Source organism: Piliocolobus tephrosceles, chromosome 15, assembly GCF_002776525.5.
Source record: "Piliocolobus tephrosceles isolate RC106 chromosome 15, ASM277652v3, whole genome shotgun sequence".
Classification (NCBI taxonomy): Eukaryota; Metazoa; Chordata; class Mammalia; order Primates; family Cercopithecidae; genus Piliocolobus; species Piliocolobus tephrosceles.
In genome coordinates this window covers 69528383-69551091 of record NC_045448.1, presented here as the reverse complement: position 1 = coordinate 69551091, position 22709 = coordinate 69528383, and the positions used below count along the sequence as shown (strand labels likewise).

The window sequence follows — 22709 nt, the reverse complement described above, 5'->3', positions numbered from 1 at the left end:
TGAGCTGACATGGGACTCTCACTAGAGATTAGATGGAGAAAGGGCTTCAGCAGGCACGGAGCTGGAGGCTTTGTCTGTGAGACAGCTCCGCGGGAGCACTCATCCCCCAGGGCTCCTTGTCTCCCTCTGAGAGGCTCTGGCCCCATATAACCACCAGAATGGGAGAAGAAGGGCTTCCCCGTGGGATTAGGGCATATCTGTTCCGCAGGCCCACCTGCCTGCCAGTCCCTTCCAGGATTCCTGCCCGGCCACTCCACAGGGGTGTGTACACAGTGCAGCCTCAGCTGCTCATCCTGGGTGCTTTGCTCCACTTGAGTGCATTCCGGCAGCCTGGGAGCTGTTTGGATTCCCCCAGTGCACACAGATCCCAGGGTCCAGGGGAGGGAGCTGTGAGCAGATCGGACGTCCCAGGGCTACGGTCTGTGGCTCCGGACTGCGGAACTGGGCCCGGTGCTTCAGCAGAAGAGGAGCCCAAACTCTCAGAAAACTCTCAGAGAGGGGTGAGCCACACAGGTTCGTGGGCTGGTGTGGAACCTAGGCGTGCCTCCCTCCGCAGAGCTGGTCCAGTAAGGGTGGGGCCTGTCTCCCTGCTGGACCTCTGCCTGAAGGAGCCCTATGACCTGGAACACCTAACAACAACAAAAAGTCGCGGCCACAGTGCCAGTGATCAGGGGTCCTTCCCCCCAAGACCCAGGAGGGGACCTGGTAAGGGGTTACCCCTCTTATCCTTGCACCACAGAGCACGGCCTCAAAGGCCTGGATACACAAAGGAGCCAGGTGGCAGAATGAGAGCCTAGCTACCGCCCATTGCTCTCAGGCGCCATCTACTGGATTTCAGCCCAAACTACAACACGAAAAACTGCTAATTTTCCTTCCTGCCAGGCGGAGGACTAGAATTCAACAGACTGTTTAGAGCCTTAGCCCTCTGAAAACTTCCAGAAATGAAGCCAACTGACTATATTCAGTTTACACCAAAGTTAAAGGAATACCAACCCTCCCAGATGAGACAGAATCAGTGCAAGAACTGTAGCAATTAAAACCAGAGTGTCCCCTTACTTCCAAATGAGCGCACTAGCTCCGCAGCAATTGTTCTTAACCAATCTGAAATGACGGGCATGGAATTCAGAATCTGAATAGCAATGAAGCTTATAGATATCCAGGAGAAAACTGAAATCCAATCCAAGGAAACCAAGCAATCCAGTGAAATGGTTTAAGAGCTGAAAAATGAAATAGCAATTTTACAAAAGACCCAATCTGAGCTTGTTGAGTTGAAAAAAGAATTTCATAATACAATCAGAAGTATTAACAGTAGAATAGACCAAGCTGAGGAAAGAATCTCAGAGCTCGAAGCCTGGTTCTTTGAATCAGCTTAGACAAAAATAAAGAAAAAAGAGCTTTAAGAAATGAACACAATCTTGTTCATTGGGTCTTGTCTTTTTATCAAGCTTGTGTGAGATTTTGAACCTGTCATTGTGTTGTTATGTAGACTTCATAACATAGAAATTACTATGTTATGACATCAAAATTCAGGAAGAAATAAACAATTCTTTGAAATTACTAAAAAAGGAGATATACCTTACCAAAATCTCTGGGGTACAACTAAAGCATTGTTAAGAGGAAAGTTTATAGCACTAAATGCCTTAATAAAGAAGTTAGGAAGAACCAGGCATCATCTTGGTTTCCCCAACCCCCTTTCTCCTGTGACGGGTCCTTTGCTGGGAGTGGACAGGTAAAATCCTCATTCCCCAAAGGGTAGGGACTTTTAGAAAGTGACCCATCCTATGGTACATGGTTTCTTCTTGACCACACTGGGACTCAAGAACAAATTAGTCTTTCCCTTTTTATGAATCACTTAAAAAGTGGCACTACCACCTTCCACAGGAGATATTGCTACTTTTTAAACGAGTTTTAAAAAGGAGAAGGCTAATTTCTTCCCTGCTGGCTCTCCTACCCACACCCTGTAGATAGCACCACCCAGGGTGCAGGCTGGGGCAGGGTGTGATGGGAAGGGAAGCAGTTGTGTCCCAGTTCTGGAGAAAGGCTTGCAGACTGCCTTTGGCAGGATTTTTCTGTAATTAGCCATCTCCTGGGCAGAATGAAGGGAATTTCCCAGCCTGTTTCCTGCCTGCGCAGGTTCCTCAAATCCAGGGATGAACTATTAATACTTTCTGCAGGGCCAGCCCTCCTTTTGATTTTATCATGGTGCCAGTTCCAGGGCTTTGAGGGTTACAAGGGAACCAGGCTTCCAGTGGGGTGGGGCCGGGGGAAGGTAGACTGCTTCTCATCTACAGTTGGAGAAGATTCCAGAAGGAAAATACTGTCTGGCTTCACTGTTCTCTCTGGGTTGTACTACTTAAGCCCCCTGAGGCTCCCCAGATCAGTGGCAGAGATGGCAGTGTCTGCCCAAAGGCAGGACGCCATGGAGGGGCAGCAAGTGGAGACAGCTCAGCTGAGGACTCTGGGGGCTGTGGGTTCCCTGGCCCCTTCTCCCAGTTGTAAGAGGCGGCACTGAATATGTCAGCCTATGTCAATGACAGGGGCTGCCCCAAGGGAGGAAGACAAGAAGAGAGATGATTTCCCTGCTTGGAAGATCACTGGGATCATTCCAAGCCCCCCCCCCCCACCAAAAAAGTAGCTTTTTCTGCATCTATTGAGATAATCATGTGGTTTTTGTCTTTGGTTCTGTTTATATGCTGGATTACGTTTATTGATTTGTGAATGTTGAACCAGCCTTGCATCCCAGGGATGAAGCCCACTTGATCATGGTGGATAAGCTTTTTGATGTGCTGCTGAATCCGGTTTGCCAGTATTTTATCGAGGATTTTTGCATCGATGTTCATCAGGGATATTGGTTTAAAATTCTCTTTTTTTGTTGTGTCTCTGCCAGGCTTTGGTATCAGGATGATGTTGGCCTCATAAAATGAGTTAGGGAGGATTCCCTCCTTTTCTATTGATTGGAATAGTTTCAGAAGGAATGGTATCAGCTCCTCTTTGTACCTCTGGTAGAATTTGGCTGTGAATCCGTCTGGTCCTGGACTTTTCTTTGGTTGGTAGGCTATTAATTATTGCCTCAATTTCAAAGCCTGTTACTGGTCTACTTAGTGATTCAACTTCTTCCTGCTTTAGTCTTGGGAGGGTGTATGTGTCCAGGAATTTATCCATTTCTTCTAGATTTTCTAGTTTATTTGTGTAGAGGTGTTTATAGTATTCTCTGATGGTAGTGTGTATTTCTGTGGGATTGGTGGTGATATCCCCTTTATCATTTTTTATTGCATCTATTTGATTCTTCTCTCTTTTCTTCTTTATTGGTCTTGCTAGTGGTCTATCAATTTTGTTGATCTTTTCAAAAAACCAGGTCCTGGATTCATTGACTTTTTGAAGGGTTTCTTGTGTCTTTATCTTCAGTTCTGCTCTGATCTCAGTTATTTCTTGCTTTCTGCTAGCTTTTGAATATGTTGCTCTTGCTTCTCTAGTTCTTTTAATTGTGATGTTAGGTTGTTGATTTTAGATCTTTCCTGCTTTCTCTTGTGAGCATTTAGTGCTATAAATTTCCCTCTACACACTGCTTTAAGTGTGTCCCAGAGATTCTGGGACATTGTGTCTTTGTTCTCATTGGTTTCAAAGAACATCTTTATTTCTGCCTTCATTTCGTTATGTACCCAGTAGTCATTCAGGAGCAGGTTTTTCAGTTTCCATGTAGTTGTGTGGTTTTGAGTGGGTTTCTTAATCCTGAGTTGTAATTTGATTGCATTGTGGTCTGAGAGACAGTTTGTTGTAATTTCTGTTCTTTTACATTTGCTGAGGAGTGCTTTACTTCCAACTATGTGGTTAATTTTGGAATAAGTGCGATGTGGTGCTGAGAAGAATGTATATTCTGTTGATTTGGGGTGGAGAGTTCTGTAGATGTCTATTAGGTCTGCTTGGTGCAGAGCTGAGTTCAAGTTCTGGATATCCTTGTTAACCTTCTGTCTCATTGATCTGTCTAGTATTGACAGTGCGGTGTTAAAGTCTCCCATTATTATTGTGTGGGAGTCTAAGTCTCTTTTTAGGTCTCTCAGGACTTGCTTTATGAATCTGGGTGCTCCTGTATTGGGTGCATATATATTTAGGATAGTTAGCTCTTCTTGTTGAATTGATCCCTTTACCATTATGTAACGGCCTTCTTTGTCCCTTTTGATCTTTGTTGGTTTAAAGTCTGTTTTATCAGAGACTAGGATTGCAACCCCTGCTTTTTTTTGTTTTTGTTTTTGTTTTTTGCTTTCCATTTGCTTGGTAGATCTTCCTCCATCCCTTTCTTTTGAGCCTATGTGTGTCTCTGCACATGAGATGGGTCTCCTGAATACAGCACACTGATGGGTCTTGACTCTTTATCCAATTTGCTAATCTGTGTCTTTTAATTGGGGGCATTTAGCTCATTTACATTTAAGGTTAATATTGTTATGTATGAATTTGATCCTGTCATTATGATGTTAGCTGGTTATTTTGTCCATTAGTTGATGCAGTTTCTTCCTAGCATCAATGGTCTTTACAGCTTGGCATGTCTTTGCAATGACTGGTACTGGTTGTTCCTTTCCATGTTTAGTGGTTCCTTCAGGATCTCTTGTAAGGTAGGCCTGGTGGTGACACAATCTCTCAGCATTTGCTTGTCCGTAAATGATTTTATTTCTCCTTCACTTACGAAGTTTAGTTTGGCTGGATATGAAATTCTGAGTTGAAAATTCTTTTCTTTAAGAATGTTGAATATTGGCCCCCACTTTCTTCTGACTTGTAGAGTTTCTGCCAAGAAATCCACTGTTAGTCTGATGGGCTTGCCTTTGTGGGTAACATGACCTTTCTCTCCGGCTGCCCTTAGCATTTTTTCCTTCATTTCAACTTTCGCGAATCTGACAATTATATGTCTTGGGGTTGCTTTCTTGAGGAGTATCTTTGTGGTGTTCTCTGTATTTCCTGAATTTGAATGTTGGCCTGCCTTGCTAGGTTGGGGAAGTTCTCCTGGATAATATCCTGAAGAGTGTTTTCCAGCTTGGTTCCATTCTCCCCATCACTTTCAGGTATACCATTTCAGTAGGCAGAGGAGAAAGGATGATCCTTGATCATCCTTCTGAACCCCAGCCCCTCAAGTTCTCCCTGTTTTCCTGCTGGATCTTCCTGTTATGAAGAAACCTTGTTCATTGGGTTAACTTATATTAAGATGTAAATGACTGACAGCAGCCTAATGGGAAGTGGTTATTGACTATCTGGACTAGAAAGCGGCTCTTCAAGTCTTGTCTAGTAGTTTTCCCAACTGGTTACCACTGCTCCCCGACCACATCCCTAGCAGGAGTGCCAGCCACTGAGATGTTCCTTTTCCAGAGTGATCTATAACTATTAGAGTTTTGCCTTCCAACCTCTGGGCAGCTTGCAGAAGAGGAAACTGGAGATCCTAAAGCAATGAGACTCTAATGATGGGATGCTGGACACTGTGTTGCTTGGGCAGGGGGAGATGAGGCTTTGGGTCAAGCAAGGATATCTACCCACTGTCAAATCCCACTGATGAGATGACTGAACTTAACGTCCCGATAAAGCTAAGTTAGCTCCCCATTCTCAACAAGCCCCGCTCTCAGGAAATCATCTCTGCAACCAGAGGCGAATACATCCTAGGCCCCATTGTTTTTATATCCAGTAACAAATAAATAGAACAAACCCAACAAGTGTTATTAGAATTTGTCAATGACCTAAAATTCACACTGTGCCTTTTGACTCACCCATGGTCTTGGCCTTGGTTGCTAACACACCTTCTTTTTGCTGCCGAGCAAAGTAGGCGGGGTCATCTCTGCACATGTCCTTAATGGGCATTCCATACTGTGCTAAGTTCTTGACCCAGCTGGGTAAAACAGTGTGGGTCAGGCCGCAAGTAGATGGGTAATGCTTAAAAGCCTGGTAGGGGTGACACATCAAAATGGTGAGGCAACATTTGTGGGTGGCACAGCAGACAGGACAAAAAGGATCTGAGACCCTGGCCCATGAGTAAGTGGAGGCAGTGCATGGGGTGATAAAATTGACCAGAATAGCTCTGAACCTTGAAGTCTCTAACAGCAATATCCTCTCTGGCCACAAGGTGATGACATTACTCCAGAAAAATCTGCCTGTGCATTCAGGTGACTTTTCCTGTCCATTCCTTTCACCCTTTTAAACTTAATAATTCATTTGGTCTTTAATGCTTTCTCATCTCTAATGAAAATATAGAATGCTTCAATTTTTTTGTTGCATTATATTATGCTTTTGCTTGTTAAATCGGATGGGATACTTTCAGCTTTTCTCTTAAAAAAATTGATAAGTTGCCTTATTTTTATGTGACCTGAAGTGTATCTTTTTTACCCCCCGGAGAGTCAGCACCTCCTGCCATGGATATCAGTGTCGGCCAAGTGTGCTGTGCAGGCTACTTAAGCAAATGACAGCATATTTCAATGACTTGCCCAGGACCACCTGCTGGTTTTTAACTTACTGGACTACTTTTGTCATTTAAGAAGCTGAGGGAAAGAGAGCGTCAGCAGTCCTGGGCTTATTTTCAACTGAAGAGAATATGTGTGGATATGTTTAGGGGGTAGGCAGAAGAGAAAGAAGGTAGGGGAATGTGAATATTCTATCAATTCACTCTGGTATTTTCATTCAACAATTTATATTCACTAACATGTAGCTCAAACCCTTCCGTAATTCATCAAAATGAGATCACCGCATAGAACTGTTATTTGATTAAATTATGACTTGACTTGAATGAGCCATCAACTGCACCTGGAGTCCTTGGTACGCTGGTAGAATTTCATGGGCCTTAAGAACAAGCTTGACCCAAGTCTCTCTGTGTGCACAGCCTTGTCCTAGGAGGTTGTATGCAGAGTTGGAAAACACCAAACTAAAAGGGAACCACAGTGAACCAGCCTCATTTACCTGCTTGTCCAGGGCCTTGCTAATGTCATCCAAACTTGGGAAGACCACTTGGTCCATCTTGGCCAGAGCACAGGCCATCTTGTTAAATAGGTTAGCCGCCAACAGGGCCTTAAAGCAGCACAGCAGAAACACGTCATTCCTGCAGTCACAATATCAATGGACATCCACTCTCTATCAGTGTGGCATGACTGCTCTTCTGACTGTGATGTACAGCACCCAGCAGAGTGCCACTCTGGGCACCAGAAAAACACCAGCATCAGGACTGCTGACACGTGCAGAGCCCTGCTACTCCCAGGGCTTTTGGCACTGTCCCGTGATGTGGGTGAGAAAAGGAATCTCTCAGGCCATTCTGCACACAGTGAGTGGACAGGTGGGATGGGAGGGATAGGGAGTTAGATCTAATAATAAGGCTGACTTGCAGGTCCTGTTCTGCCACTTAGCAACCATCATGGTCCTCAGTGGGCTCCACAATCCTCTGTTTGTTCATCTGAAAGCAGAAATAATGATAGCCCCTCTTCCACAGGGGTGCTGTGAAGATGACAGGAGAAACTCACTGCTTGTGAGAGCTTGTGAGGGCACTGTGAAAATTACGGAGTGCTCTCTGAACGTACCAGGTTGTCAGGAACCTTGGGCCAGGCCCTCTAGACTCAGATTCTAGCCCTGGGTCCGCCACTGACTCCATGAGTCCCTGGGCCTTTCATCTGGCCTCTCACAGCCTGGAGTAGAGCAGTGGTTCTCCAGCTGTGTCTGACTGAGCCAAAGGTTCGCCTGCTGGAGTAGTTCTGGCTTCTTCTCCAGCCAGAGTAGTTCTGGCTTCTTCTGTTCCATGTCATAGACTACCACGGAATATTTTTGTTTGAAGAAAAGTCTCCATGGCATAGAGCAGAGTTAAAAATCACTTGCCTGTGTAGACTGTGTGCCCTCTAGCAGGATTCAGGGGACATTACCTTGAGGAAATCAGGAGTGGGTTAGGTGACTAGCGAGGAAAGTGGTCAGGGAAGGGAGCACAGCAGATACAGGCTGGAGCAGAGAGAAAGCCTGTGCCTGAGGTGCCCGTCCTGAGATGTCCAGAGTGATGGAGGGGATGTCATGGATGTGAGTGGGGGTGGGGCCAGATGGGAGAGAGCGGGGCCAGATGGGACAGGGCCCTGCCAGACAGAACAAGGAGTGTGTGCTTCTACTTCAGTTAACTCTTCAGAATCCTGCCAGGTAGAAATGGTACCTATTGGTGCTGATTTGCAGATGGGGAAACTGAGACACACAAAGGCTGAGTGATGTCCCTGGGGTTATAGTGCTTTTCTTTCAGAGAGCCAGGCCAAGCACACAGGTGGAGCCTTCTCAATATTGTGTCTTTCTGCTAGGTCTTACCATCGAAAGTGATGGGCAAGTTGCAGTCAGATTTCTAAAACTGAAAATATATCATTCTTTTTCTTAGGAAATTAGCATTAAAATCAGGAGTCAAGACAAAATAACTTCTACAGCACATATCAGTTACAAGACACGGAGGCTTCTGAGATCAGAGACCTTCAGTGGACGTGTGAAGTCAACATCTCACAGGAACATAGGGGATGTAGGATCCCTATACACCAGCTGGAATTCCCCGTATATTTTTTGGCTCAAAAAGAAGTCACTGCAACTGCAGGAAAGCTGTGCAGGTAAGCTGTTCCCTTACCTAGTAATGTGCATGTCCATCAAGGACCTAAACCTAGAGAAGGCAAATGTCTTCTCTTCTCTGGAAAAGCACAAGGCTACGTTTTGGAACAGACATGGCTTTCTTTCACATTGTAATGAATGAGTTTCTCATCTTACATTCTTGTAGTCTAGGATTCCGTCCCACTCACTGAAAACATTGTTGTCTCAGATGCTGACCATACTTTGAAAGGCACTGACATGGATAATTTGAGTCCCAACAGATCCATTAAGAGGATGGTTGTCACGGATATTCTGGAGAAAACCAAGCAACAATGAGAAAAGTTGAAATTTCAGAGTTCCTACTTTGCCCATGCCTTGCAGGTTTTAGAGGTACCCACAGGAAATTTGAGGAGGTTGCCCTTAATTATCACTTTTTTAAATGCTTCTGCTAAAGGAGGACTAGACAGGTTGAACTCTCTCCATCCTTACTCACTATCACGGCTAGGGATGGGGTTAGGAAGAAGACCACAAAGATAGAAGATGCAAACTGAAATGGAAACAAATATCAGGGCATTTTTGCCTTAGCTTCGGGTGAACTCAGAGTCCAGAGCCCCAAGCCCTGCTGGGCTGGAGCCTTCTTTAAATGATCTCTAATTCCCGTCATCTTTCATGGCATGGGGGACCCAGTGTATCAGGAGACTGTCACTCAGTATGGTTGATATGCTGGCTACTCAGGAGACAAAGCTTTATATAATTCAGTCAAGGATACCTTTTGCTTTACTCTACATGTATTGCTAATCACTGGGCTAAATATTAGGCAGCCTGCCCAGCCACTTGATGCGCACCCGGGGAAGGACCATCTCAGGCCAAATCGTAAAATAAGTGGTGAGAACTCAGTTTCTCAGTCTTCATTTTCTGCACCTTCCCCTCTCTTTCCAAGCATTTGAGACTCCCTCTATGCCCTCTCTGGAAACTGATATCCTCCTGATTTCCTTTCCTCTAGATTCTCCACTTTGCCTGAGAATAAAAGACCATGAGCCACTTATTTGCACTTTATTTTGATATAGATTATGCTAATTAAATGTGACTAATTATTGGAATATTTGCAGCTAATAATTTCTTCTCAGTGTGGCCTACCTTGCTTGTTGAGGGAATTTTAATCATCAGAGAGTAAGTCAGAGAGAATTGGTGGGAACAGAAACAGGACACAGTGAGAAAGTGCACAATGAATGTTTCCCTACGTTCCATCCTCATCCTCATCTGGTCTACTGAAGGCTCAGGAACTCCCCTTCTCCCCCACCCCACAATATCCCACACAATATCCCATATGTAACGAAAGCAAACAAAGGTGAGATACATATACAAAAGAAAAGAAAACAGCTACTCTATGAATAATCATCATGATACTGCAAGGCTAATAGAGGAAATATATGAGCTGCAAATAGCAACACTATGTTATGAAACTGTTAGGGTTGGTATATATTAAATATGTCTGAAACTTTCCTTCACTGGAAATTTGTAAATAAGACAAGTCTAGGAAGAGAGGACCCTAAAATATGAATATCTACGTAACCCCCAAGGATTCTGGACCTTTAAGATCTTAGTTATTACCTCCTTTGGGAGAGACTCTTTGTTCAGACATTCCAAAACAGAGAGGCTATGTTTTTTCGAATTAATATTTGAAAATTCTAAATTCTACTTGAGTTTAATTTGAAAAGTCCATGGGGAAAAAAGAACTTCTCCCTGGCTATTTTGGTTCTGAGAACATAATCACCTACATTTGAAATTAGAAAATATACTCACAAGATGTTTCATGGTATCTCATGCCCCATGCAACAGCATGCATAGGAGAATTTTCCATGTCCCATTTATTTTCTAAATCTGGTTTATATAGTCCTATGCCTTTCAACTATTGCCATGATAAGGGGTTCTGGGTAGTTTCCTATGATCTGGATACCATTTAGGGAGGAAAAAAGGCAAGTTTATGTAATCACAGTTATTGCTTTTCTTTAACTACATCTGAGTATTTCTCTTTACCCTGATACCAAGGTAAACCTTGGTTCCAAGGTAAACATGGCATATGAGCAAGTCTTTGTGGGCTGGTATGCCCATGACCTTAGTAACTAAGGTGAACATTGCAAACATTGTCGCACAAAATGGTTCTGATATAAAAATCAATGAGCTCACTGTTTCTACTTCTCAATTCCCTGAAAGTGTTTTTACTAACAGTGTGGGTGATTGAGACAAACCTCATGAAACCAAAATAGACAGCCTGCACTACACAATTAGACTGATTGAAAAGCAATCTGGTCTCGCTCTTCATCCAAACCAAAAATCATGTGGTTGGTCCTGCGCTGCCCTCTGTCTACCCATCAAGCTGACCTAATTTCACTTCTTCAAACATCCACCCTGGTGGACTTTCCTGATGTCCTGATATTTTGCTCCTGCTACATGGTTTGTTTCTCTCCTCTGACCTCTTATTTCAGGGCACGTTTTTCCATAAAGAACATTTTGACCAGCCCTGGATGTCCTGAGACATAGGAAAATATTGCCTTCATATAATAAGTCAAGAATCAATTCAGGCCTTTTCATACATTATCTGTTTTTTTTTTTTTCCTCAAGCTCTGACTGGTGGTGGCCCAGCTACCTGGATCAAATTCCAGAAGGCCAGAACCAAACAGATACTTCTTCTGAGAACATATGCTCTGTATGGGCAAGTCTGGGCACTGGAATGACCCAGGGGGGAAAAACAGACAGCTCCGTCCTTACAGTGCTTAATAAAAATTGGCCACAGGAACATCAAGTAGTTGCATTTTGGGGGCTATACGTTCCATCCTCATCCTCATCTGGTCTACTGAAGGCTCTGATAATATCATAATGTTTTTATGAAACATAAATCATAAATGTTTGCCATTTATCTTGCAGGGCTCAGATAATATCATACTCATATCTCTGTTGCTTTCAGTAATTCAAAAACACCACGCACAGACCACAAACTCAATAGTTATTGAATTATTAATGAAGTTATTAAAGAAGTTGGAATCATCACAGTTCCATGCCTGTACCTTACTTTGGCTATTTATATTTTTTATTGTGTTATATCTATTTGTACAGTTGTCTGGTCAGGATGTTAAATTGGACATTTATGTCACTTGATTATCAATTTTGTGAGGTTAGAGACTTTGTTTTGTTCTCTGCTGTAGTTCTAGTGTCTAATATTTAAAACAGTACCTGACACAGAGTAGGTTTTGTTTTGTTTTGTTTTCTGAGGTGGAGTCTCACTCTGTCACCCAGGCTGGAGTGCAGTGGCCTGATGTTGGCTCACTGCAACCTTCACCTCCCGGGTTCAAGCAATTCTCCTGCTTTAGCCTCCTGAGTAGCTGGGATTACAGGCACACACCACCACACCCAGCTAATTTTTTGTATCTTTAGTAGAGATAGGGTTTCACCATGTTGGCCAGGTTGGTTTCAAACTCCTGACCCTCATGATCTGCCCACCGCAGCCTCCCAAAGTGCTGGCATTACAGGCGTGAGCCACTGCACCGAACCACATGGGGTAGGTTTTTAAAAATATCTATGTTAAGTGAATAAATGAACAGATTGCACTGATGGCGTACTATTCATCTCTGAATCTCCTGGAGTACTTAGCAGTGTCTGGTACATAGTCAGTGCACAGTAAATATCTGTTGAATTTAATGGCAAATAATGGAATCAAGTATGACAATATGAATGAGGAAGACAATTAAAACCTGAACAGCATAGCATGTACAGGGATAAATGATCCTCTTTATAAACTCCAGTATGGGTCAATTGTAAGGTTGGCAGAGAGACATCATTAATATTTTTGTTCTTGGATTTGAGGGTAGGAGGTGAAGAAAAAGGAAAATGAAAGTCAGCTATCTACAAAGTTGTTTGCCATTTATCTTGCATCCTGGAACCTTTGACAAGAAAAAGACTCTTGCTGGATCCCTGGTTCTGTTCTGTGTTTGCTAAACATGCTTTGATCTTCTCCTTAATGTACTTATTGCCTGCTGTGAACCAGAAACTTCCTCATTCTTATTTCACACTTACTAATTTCATCCTGAAATGCAGGCTTCTATATTTATCCCTGTAATAGTACTGCTATTTCCCTAGTCTTTCCACCTTTGCAGAACTCCATGAGCATCACAACCAAGGAATTCTTTTTTTAATTAGTAAACTTTGCCCATGCAAAACTACATACTTGTATTTTCATATACTTGTGTTTCTTTGTTTCCTTTTCTTTTCTTTTCTTTTCTTTTTCTTTTTCTTTTTCTTTTTTTTTTTTTTTTTGGTTTTTGAGATGGAGTCTCGGTCTGTTGTCTCGGCTAGAGTGAATCTCGGCTTACTGCAACCTCCACCTCCTGGGTTCAAGCGATTCTCCTGCCTCAGCCTCCTGAGTAGCTGGGATTACAGCGAAGGGACCACACCTGGCTAATTTTGTATTTTTAGTAGAGACAGGGTTTCACCATGTTTGCCAGGCTGGTCTCGAACTCCTGACCTCAGGTGATCCACCCACCTCGGCCTCCCAAAGTGCTGGGATTACAGGTGTGAGCCACTGTGCCTGGCCCATATACTTGTATTTCTTCCCTAATCTCTAAGCAAATGAAAAATGTAAGTCAGTAACCCAATCACATCATTATGGCCCACATACAAACTCTCCTTCTCATGTTCTTGTTTGGTTTGGTTTGGTTGTTTTTCATTAGCTCTTTCCATTCAGTCTGATACACATGAGGACGCCTGGCCTTCTTCATGCATGTGCTACTTATTTTCCATCTCTATATTCAATTATGATTATATTCATTTGTTTCCTATGGTTCTTTTCAACCCTCTCCCTCTTCTACCCTGCGGTTCTTCCTCTCTTACCTTCTTCATCTCCTGCATTTCTATATACATCCAGGAACCCAGGATTCCTACCTTCCAGGACACCAACTGCCCTGACCCCGCTGTGCTCCTGTTAGCTCTTCTCCTTCTGGCTCAGTTTCCCTGGATGTTTCTGTGCCTTTTCTTTTGTCCTTAATATTTTCTCTAAAGCAGGAACCTCTGAGTAGGCACAGTATTTTAGCACACGTTATCTTGCGGCGTCTTGTATCTATCCTGAGCTACTTATTTTTCTCTCTATGTGCACCCAATCTTAACGGCTTGATTTACCCCACTTCTTTCTGAAGTTCATTCCAGGTAAATTGGCAGCCAGGGTTCCCAGCCCACCCCATCTTGTTAGGCAGCTGACACAGTCTTTTACAAAGCTGAATTCTCTTATTTCCAATGTTTTTATTCAATTGAAAACTTCAAACAGCCTGATCACTTTTTGTTTTCTCTCCAAATGAAAAGCAGCCAGCCTTTGGCTCCCTTGCTTCCATGAAGGCATCCGAATAGTGTGACACCCAAGTCAAGACTTTGGTAACATTTCAGTGATCTGCCTAACTTTCAGGAATGTGTTGATCAGCAATCTGATTGGGGCAGGATCTTGGAAGCTCTGACTCATGAGATGACACAGCCGTGCCTATTGTCTTATTGGAGTACATTCTGGGAGCTGAGGGTTGTAACCTTGGCAAAGCTGCCACTTCAGAGAAGGGAGGGAAGTGGCCCTCAGCTTGGGCAGTAGGACATGCCTAGGAGGGGTTGAGGAATCTATCTGCTAGCATGTAATAACCCGTGAAAGAACACTGGGAGACAGGAAGAGGGGACAAGATCCCCTTCCTTAGTTCCCTTACAACATCCCCAATATGCTATTATGAGTTAGATGTCTTGTTGTCAGAGATCAGTACTCCCACTACTTAGGAGATTCTTGCCTCAAAGAAACTTTGGGTTTCCAGGAAATTGTTGCAAGATATAGGTTCTCATTATAACACATGTGCATGAAGCAACTTCTGCACATACTCAGTCATGATCTACTCATTCCCCCAACAGATACTATTCACATGCCATGTTTTCCTTGCTTTCTATCATGTGTTCCTAAGGCTGCCTCCTGTACTCCACTTTTGGTGGTCAAATTTAGGCTGAGTGGATGATACATTAATTCATTATTATCTCTTATGTAAGGGAGAATGGGGTGTGGTCACTAGCTTTCCGGATGGTGTCCAAGGACACTTGCTTTCAGGAATTCATATCCTTGTATAGGTCCCACTCACTCTGAATAGCATTGACCTGTGCAACCAATGGGATATTGTGGAAATAATGGTATGGAACTTTCTAGGTTAGTTCATAAAAGACATTGTGATTTTTGCCTTGTACATTCATGGATCATTTGCTCTGGAGGAGCCAGCTGCCATGTTTTAAGATGCTCAAGTAGGCTCATGGAGAGGTCTATGTAGCAAGAAACTGAAGCCTTCTGCTAAGAGCAATGTGAGGAGCCATCTTGGAAGCAGATCTGCCAGCCCCAGTCAAGCCTTCAGAGGACTGCAGCCCAGGGCACCATCTTGACTAAAACCCAATGAGCTAGTCTAGCAGGAACCACCCAGCTAAGCCCTCCTGGATTCCTGACTCTCAAAAACTGGGTAATGTAATACATGTTAATTGTGTTCATGTTTTGGATAATTTATTATGCCATAAGAGAGCTAATTGTTTAAAAACTGAGGTTAAATTCATATGAAATAAATTAACTATTTCAAAGTGACAATTCACTGGCGTTTAGCACAGTCAAGAAGTTGTGCAACCATCATGTCTGTCTAGCTCTGGAACATTTTCATCACCCCGAAAGGAACTTGATAATCATTAAGCAGTTACTTTCATTCTCCCTTCCCTCAGACTTTGGCACACACCAATCTGCTTTCTGTCTGCATGGATTTACCTATTCTGTGTATTTTATCAAGTGGAATCATACAATATATATACTTTTGTGTCTGGATTTTTTTACTTAACATAGTGTGTTTTCAAGGTTCATTCACATGGCAATATCAGTGCTTCATTCCACTTTATCGCTGAACACTATTGCTTTGTATGCATATGTCATAGTTTGTTTACCCATCGATCTGTCGATGAACATTTGGATTGCTTCTACTTTTTGGGTATTATGAATAGTGCTGCTATGAACATGTGTGTACGTGTATGTATTTGGGTACTTGCTTTCAAATTTGTGTATACCCAAATTCTTTTGGGTATGCACAGTCAGGAGAGTGGAATTTCTGGGTCCTATGGTAATTTTATGTTTAGCTTTTTGAGGAATCATCAAACCATCCGCATCAAAACTTATTTTTTTGATTATATCCATTCTAGTGGGGGTAAGATGGTACCCCATTGTGGTTTGGATTTGCATTTTCCTAATGAAAAAGTAAGTTATTTAAAACTTATTCCAAATTTATGCTATGAAGGCGTAAATTTGGTCCATAGGAGAAATAATACATTGAAGTGTCCCAGTCATTAACTCATTAATTAACTCACTTTTTGAACAAACATTCCTTGAGCATCTTCTACGGAATAGGTCCTGGGGGTTGTGGAGTTCTCAAAGTTGAATGAAACAAAGTCTTTTCCCCTAAAGAGCCTTCTGTCAACTAGGGGAGATGAGATGTTTATCATAGCAGAGACTTGTCATCTATTCCAACTGTAAGCAGTTTTGAAAGGGACATGGGGAAGCATTAGAGGACTTAACCTCACATTAAGGAAAGTAGATTTAAGACTTGCCTGGGATCCAGAAGCCAAGCTTCTGAGAGTTCATGAACCAACATTGCCAACTTCATGATTTTGTCCAGGGCTAAACCCTCCCAGGCTGAGTAAGTGAGCACTTGCCATGGCTCCCACCCACTCCTCTTTGCCTGTCAGCACATTTGGGCTCCCCAGGGTGGCCTGGCTTTCCCTCTCCTGGAGGACAGCCCAGTTGGCAATACAACTGCTTTGCTTGTATCCTAAGTTTAGGATTGGGGGAGTTGGTAGGAGAGAGGATTGGATTTTGTTTTGTTTTGTTTTGTTTTGTTTTTTTTGGCCTTTCAACTCTCAATTTCAAACCCTGAGCCTGGACTTTGAGTCAGGCTTCATTCATTTTGCTCCTGGCATCAATAACAGTCTTTGCCTGTGCCAAGAATGACCCCTGCCTGTTCTGGTGCTGCCACATTTCTTTCCATTCCTTCACTGAGACAGATTGGGAAGTGTAATATCTTCTCAGACTCAAGTTGAACTTGGCATTTTACCGGATTATACTGATCACCACTAGGCCTTCATTTGTTCTCTCTCTCTTCTGGCTAGAGTCTACAAGTCCTACGCAGCCTACCCTATATCTTTTATGATATTATCTTCTTTTGTTTGCTGGGTTTGCTTTTATGCCTTTCCAATGGATTCAATTCATTTCATTTTAACAAATACATCAAAGTATCTACAATGTGCCAGACACTATAATAGTATTGAGGAGACAGAAATGAACACGTTAGACCTGGTCCCTGACCTGATGCTGCTGACAGCCTATTAAGGAGTATGGCATCCATTCATTCAATTGATCATTTACCCAACAAATGTTTATTGAGTTCTTACTGTGAGCTAGGTGGAATTCTAGGTGTTAAGAACACAATGGTGAGCTACATAGATTTGAGCCTTCATGTCAAGGAATTCTTAGTTTGTGGAGGAGGTAAGAACTTAGTACATAAACATGTCTGTTATCTACTCCTGCTCCATGTCTTCACTTCCTTCCATATGCAGCTTAAATTCTGTGGCCAATTACCTTCCTGTGTTATAATCACTCTCTTGAACATACCCTCCACTCCCTTGTCTCATTCTTGCTTCAATGAACTCTCTTAATTAAACCACATCGTTGCCTACTTGGTGGCTATGCTGAGTGGTCTAGCTTTAAATTCAGATTCACTTACCTCTAGGGTGACCTTAAAACTCACAGGAAATTATACTGTATTTTTCAAGTCCAATCACACTGTCATTCTGCCAGACAACTATTGCATGTTTTTCGTCTCTCCCCAAACTTCTGATATCTCTCCCCCATCCTCATTCTCAGATGACAGTCTTGTGTGGTTTGTGGTATTTAGCTTGATTCCTGACTTTTCAACATATTCCTTGTATTGCAGGGGGCAGAAGTCTCAAAACTCTATTTTCCAAACTATTGTCAGCTGCTTTCCAGTTAGCATATGCCAAGGAGACCCTGACACAGATTAGAAAGCAGGAGGAGGAGAGAAATCATTCTTATTCTGGATTTGACAATGGCAGCTGCCTGCAGGCAACTGCAGCTTCCAGCCACACCAGCATTTCCAGCACTTACAGAGGAGATAGCTCCTGCTCAGCATTGGCAGCAGTTCAGCCTGCAAGTCACTAGTCCCCTTACAGGTCCCGTCTCTCCCATTGTCTTCTTCAGTCCTTCCAGCCTTTTGCACCCAATTCCTTCCATTAAAATTCTCTCTGCTTGAGAATGTTTCAAGTTTTCCAAATTGGTCACTGATTGATAAAACTTGTTCCTTATTTCATTGAGAATATGGAAGCTATCTGAAAACAACTTCCATATCCTCCTACCACCATGTCTACCCACCTTCCAGCATCTGTGTGTATAAACTCTAGCTTCTCTCTTATTTCTTAGGACTGGCTGTCTGCGTTCCTAGCCCAGTTTCCACCTCTGCATTGATCCTAGACCTTATTGCTTCTGGCTCACTCACGCATTTCTATCATCATCAATTTCTCTTCCCTGCATTGCCTATTTGTTTGCTTCTTTTCCAGATCATTCCTGTGAGCAAAAATGTATGCGTTTTGCCTCCCATATTCAAACAAAATAAAATGACAATAATGATAGAAATAAAACAGAAAAAAATTCCTCTCCTTTCTGCACTTCCCACCCTAAGTACTACCCTCTTTTCTATTCTTCCATTAGCAGCAGAATCCCTTGAAAGAGTGGTTCATACTGTCTCCTCCTGGTTTCCCTTGAACCTACTCCAATCAGGCTTAAGCTCGAACAGTACACTGAAACTGCCTTAAATACATCTAATGACCTCCACAATACTAAATGCAATGGTCAATTCTCAGCCCCACTCTTCCTTGACCAACCAGCAGTCTTTGACACAGCTGAGTCCCCTCCAACCCTTCAGTGGACCTCCAGAACACCACACGTGTGTGGCTTTGCTCTATCCTTCTGACCACTCCTTCTGCTTTGCATCTTCCCAATCCCAAGTTAAGGAGTGTCCTCAACCTTAGCTCCTGGGCCTTTCCTCTCTTCTGTCTCTATTTAGCTCATTTCGTGATTGCATTTAGTGTCATGGTTTTAAATATAATCTCTATGCTGACAACTTCCAATATACATTTCCAGCCCAGGTCTCTTTCTTGAGCTCTAGACTCACATGTCTAATGTTCTCCTTGATGTCTAATGATCTAAAAATCAGCCTGTTCAAAAGTGATCTCCAATTGTTCCACCACCCACAAACCTGCTGCATCACAGGCAGCAGGTCTTTCTTATCTCAGGGAATGGAAGCACTATGACATTGGAACCATCTCCACTCTGTTTCCCACCTGATTTGGCTATGTCCCCACCCAAATCTCACCTTGAACTGTAATAAGGGTGGGGCCAGGTGGAGATCATTGAATCCTGGGGGCGGTTTCCCCCATACTTTTCTTGTGGTAGTGAATAAGTCTCATGAGGCCTGGTGGTTTTATAAATGGGAGTTCCCCTGCACAAGCCCTCTTGCCTGCCACTGTGTAAGGTGTTGCTTTGCTCTTTCTTCTTCTGCCATGATTGTGAGGCCTCCCCAGCCATGTGGAACTGTGAGTCGGTTAAACCTCTTTCCTTTATAAATTACCCGTCTCGGGTATGTCTTTATTAGCAGCGTGAGAACAGACTAACACACCACCCATATCCACGGTATCAGGAGATCTCCCCAGCCCTACCTTCACAATATATACAGGATTAAATAACTTCTCATCAACTCTACTGCTTCTACCCTTGTTTAATCCACCCCCATCTCTTACCCAGAATATTTTGAAAGTCTCTTAACAGGTGTTTGCCAGAGTGCCCTTTTTAAACTGTAAGGCAGATCATGTCACTCCCCTGATTCAAACCCAGCTTAGCTTCCCATCTCACTCAGCAGAAAAGCCACATGAGCCACATGGCCTACCAGGTCCCACACCCACAGAGTCAGGCCTCCACTTCCTCTGCCTTCACCACCTGCTACTTCTCCTCTGCACCCTCAGCTCCTGTTATCCTGGCTTCTTTGCTGTTCTTTACCTGGGGCTTTTGCATATTCTGTTCCACCCATCTAGAATAGTTCCCCTCAGGAATTCTTTTCCTTCTTCTCTACAGTTTTTTTAGGTCTTTATAAAAATGTAACTTCAATTAGGCCTCCCCAGGGGGCCCTATCGAAAACTGCAAATGGCATCCTTAACCCTGACATCTCTATCCCTGTTCCCTGCTTTGTTTTTCTCTCGCACACCGAATGTAACCTAACATACTATGTGTTTTACCTATGGATTCCTTTGCTTATGCTCTTGCCTTTCACTGGGATGTAAGCTCATGAAGATAGGGCCTTTGTCTACTGGCTTCCTGCTTTAGCCCCAGCCCATAACACTATGCAGAGCACCTAAGAGAAATTCAATGATTGTGAATGAAGGAGCAAATAATTAAAAGGTGCCTCAAGCAAAAGAAGAGTGCCATGAGAGAGAACAGCAGTCAGGACCCACTTTAGATATGGTGGGTGTGGGGGAGGTGGGAGGAGCCAGGCCCTCTGGCAAGTGGCTTTTAGGATAAGACCTTAGGAGTGTGGGTTGGGGAATAAAAAGTAGCTTGATCCACTGCTTTGGTTTGCTGGACAATGAGAGGTTTCCCAGGATGTGGGACTTTGAACGCTAACAGGAAAGTGCCAGGCAAACCAGGATGAATTGGTGACTTTAGGGGAAGGGGAAGAGAATGTCCCTGGTGGAGGGTGGGACAAGGTCAAGTACTCTGCTGGAAAAGCCTTGGGCCAGGCTAGGCAGAGCCCTGTAAGGTGCGGCAGCAGTGTTTTCTATCACCTGTGCAATGGGGGGTCACCAGAGGGTTTTTGTAGAACCCTTTCTAGCTCTCATGTGGAGAATGGGTTGGAGCCCAGTAAGAGAGAAGCGTGGGGACCTGTTTTCTCCAGGGGAGGAAGGTCGTGAAAAGTGGTTTGGGTTCTGTGAGGACCTAGTCAGATTCATCCTAGGGTATTGGGAGGGGGCCGAGGTTGAGTTATTGCTTCCTCACATCTGGGTGCTGGGAAGAGTGGGCAGACTCTGAATCTACCTATTATAATTTTGTTTAATACCAGCACTTACTGCAAATTGCAAAGTAGGTGAGATTGGAGTGTTTTTTTGATAAAGAGAGAGCTTGTCAAGGGGAATTTCTGAGCCATTTTCCACATCAACTCAATAGAGGTGTTAATCCTCAATCTGGATAACAGAATAATTCAACTACTGACTTTGGCTTTAAACTCCACTGCAGATTAACCAACTGTCAAGGACCTCAGCTGCCAGCAGACAGGCCTCGATGACAAAGAATGTCAGACACCAACGGCAGGCACCGCAGACACTCCAGGCCTGACTCCTCCCCTTGGAAAGCACAGGGGCAGTGCTGGTGAACTTCTGGATGGCCCTGGGTAGTTGATTGCTGGCTGCTACCATACCCTAACAGGGCAGGAAGAAACCTGTTTTGTGCCAGATGACAGGGTGGGATTTCCGGGTTTTGACTCTTTAAGACATAAATTGTGATCTAGAAAGACACTGGCCTGCACACGAGCATCATCAAAAGTTTTGTTCTTCTAAAAATAAATTTTAAACAGAATGGCAAAATTATTAAGCATCTTGAAAACTCAGTTGACTTTAGTGCTCTCACATGGTATGATTATTTTTGCATAATGTCTCCTGTTATTTTCCTATGCAAATTTATCTATTAACATAGTTTCTATAAGTGAAAGTATATTCTTATTTCTTTTATTATGGATTTCTATTACTCACTCACATTCTGATAGAAAATCGGGTTACTTTTTCTAATTATACACACAACTTCACAAAGAACATCTTTGTGTGAAAACAATGTTATTGTTTTGAATTATTTTCTTAAGATAAACTCTTAGAAGTAAATCTAAGTCAAACTTTTTAAACACAATATAATAATACATGTATATCATCGCTGCCACATTGCTTTCTAAAGTATTAAATTTAACTTCTTGTAGTATAGGAGTATGTAAATTTTGTAATAACAATTTCTTTTATTTTTCAGTTTTGTAATTTAGTAGTTATGACATCACATCTCATCTTTGTTTCAATTTTATTTCCTTGATTACTGATGAGATCAAATATTTTTTCATAAAATCCCTGTCTTCTGTTCTTTATTTCTTCCTTTCCTATCTAGTGCAATTTGCAGTTCTTGTATGAGCTTCCTCTTCTTTCCAATGGGTCTACCAGAAGTTTTACCTAGTAGGATTATTGAAGGCATTGATTACTCAGAACAACGCTGGTGAGTAGCCATGGGCTTGAGTTTGATATCATCAACTGGCTGGCTTTGAATGCAGACTCTGACATTTGAATGCTAATGAGACATAGAAAGGTCATTTTGCCAAGAGCAAGTGGGATTGGAGATATCACTGTGGCTGTCTTTGGAAAATGCCACCTGTCACGTTAATCATTTTCTTTTTCTTGTCTTTTTAAAAATAGACACGTAGTCTCACTATGTTGCTCAGCTTGGTCTCAAATTCCTGGGCTCAAACAATCTTCCCACCTTGGCCTCCCAAAGTGCTGAGATTACAGGCGTGAGCCACCACACCAGGCCTATAACTGTAGCTTTTGAATATTATTTTTCTCTCCCTTTTCCTTATTTTTCAAATTTGTCTTGTTTATTCTTGCTCATTTATTTTTCCATATGAATTTTAGAACTGTCTTATCAAGGGCTTTTGACTGGCAATGCATTGACTTATTAACTAAATTGGGGGATAACCAACAGATCATTTGCAATTTGTAAATTTGCCAAGCCTTTTCTTTCTCTTTGTTTCTGCTTACCATCCCTTAACTGTAGCACGCCATTCACAAAGCAGCCACATAGTGGGTGTAGAAGCAAGGAAGGTGAACCTCAGGCCCTTTTTGGTGTTTCTTGAGACCTGGCACGAGGTACAAGGGAAAGAGTGAGTTTGCTAGACAGAATGAGGCTGCAATTATCTACATATAAGATCTTGCACTTATTTGGCCTAGCTTACAGACATTTCATTTTCATTTTC

At 42.9% G+C, this 22709-nt stretch overlaps 1 protein-coding gene across 1 annotated transcript; it reads right to left on the bottom strand.

Moving 5' to 3' along the window:
* Nucleotides 1-5721: 5721 nt before the first annotated feature.
* LOC111550510 (gastrokine-3-like) lies at nucleotides 5722-10371 on the bottom strand. Its single transcript, XM_023223972.2, is given in 5 exon segments — nucleotides 5722-5916; nucleotides 6925-7032; nucleotides 8734-8868; nucleotides 9050-9103; nucleotides 10360-10371. Coding segments are annotated over 5 exon segments (504 nt in total).
* Between the last annotated feature and the right edge of the window lie 12338 nt (nucleotides 10372-22709).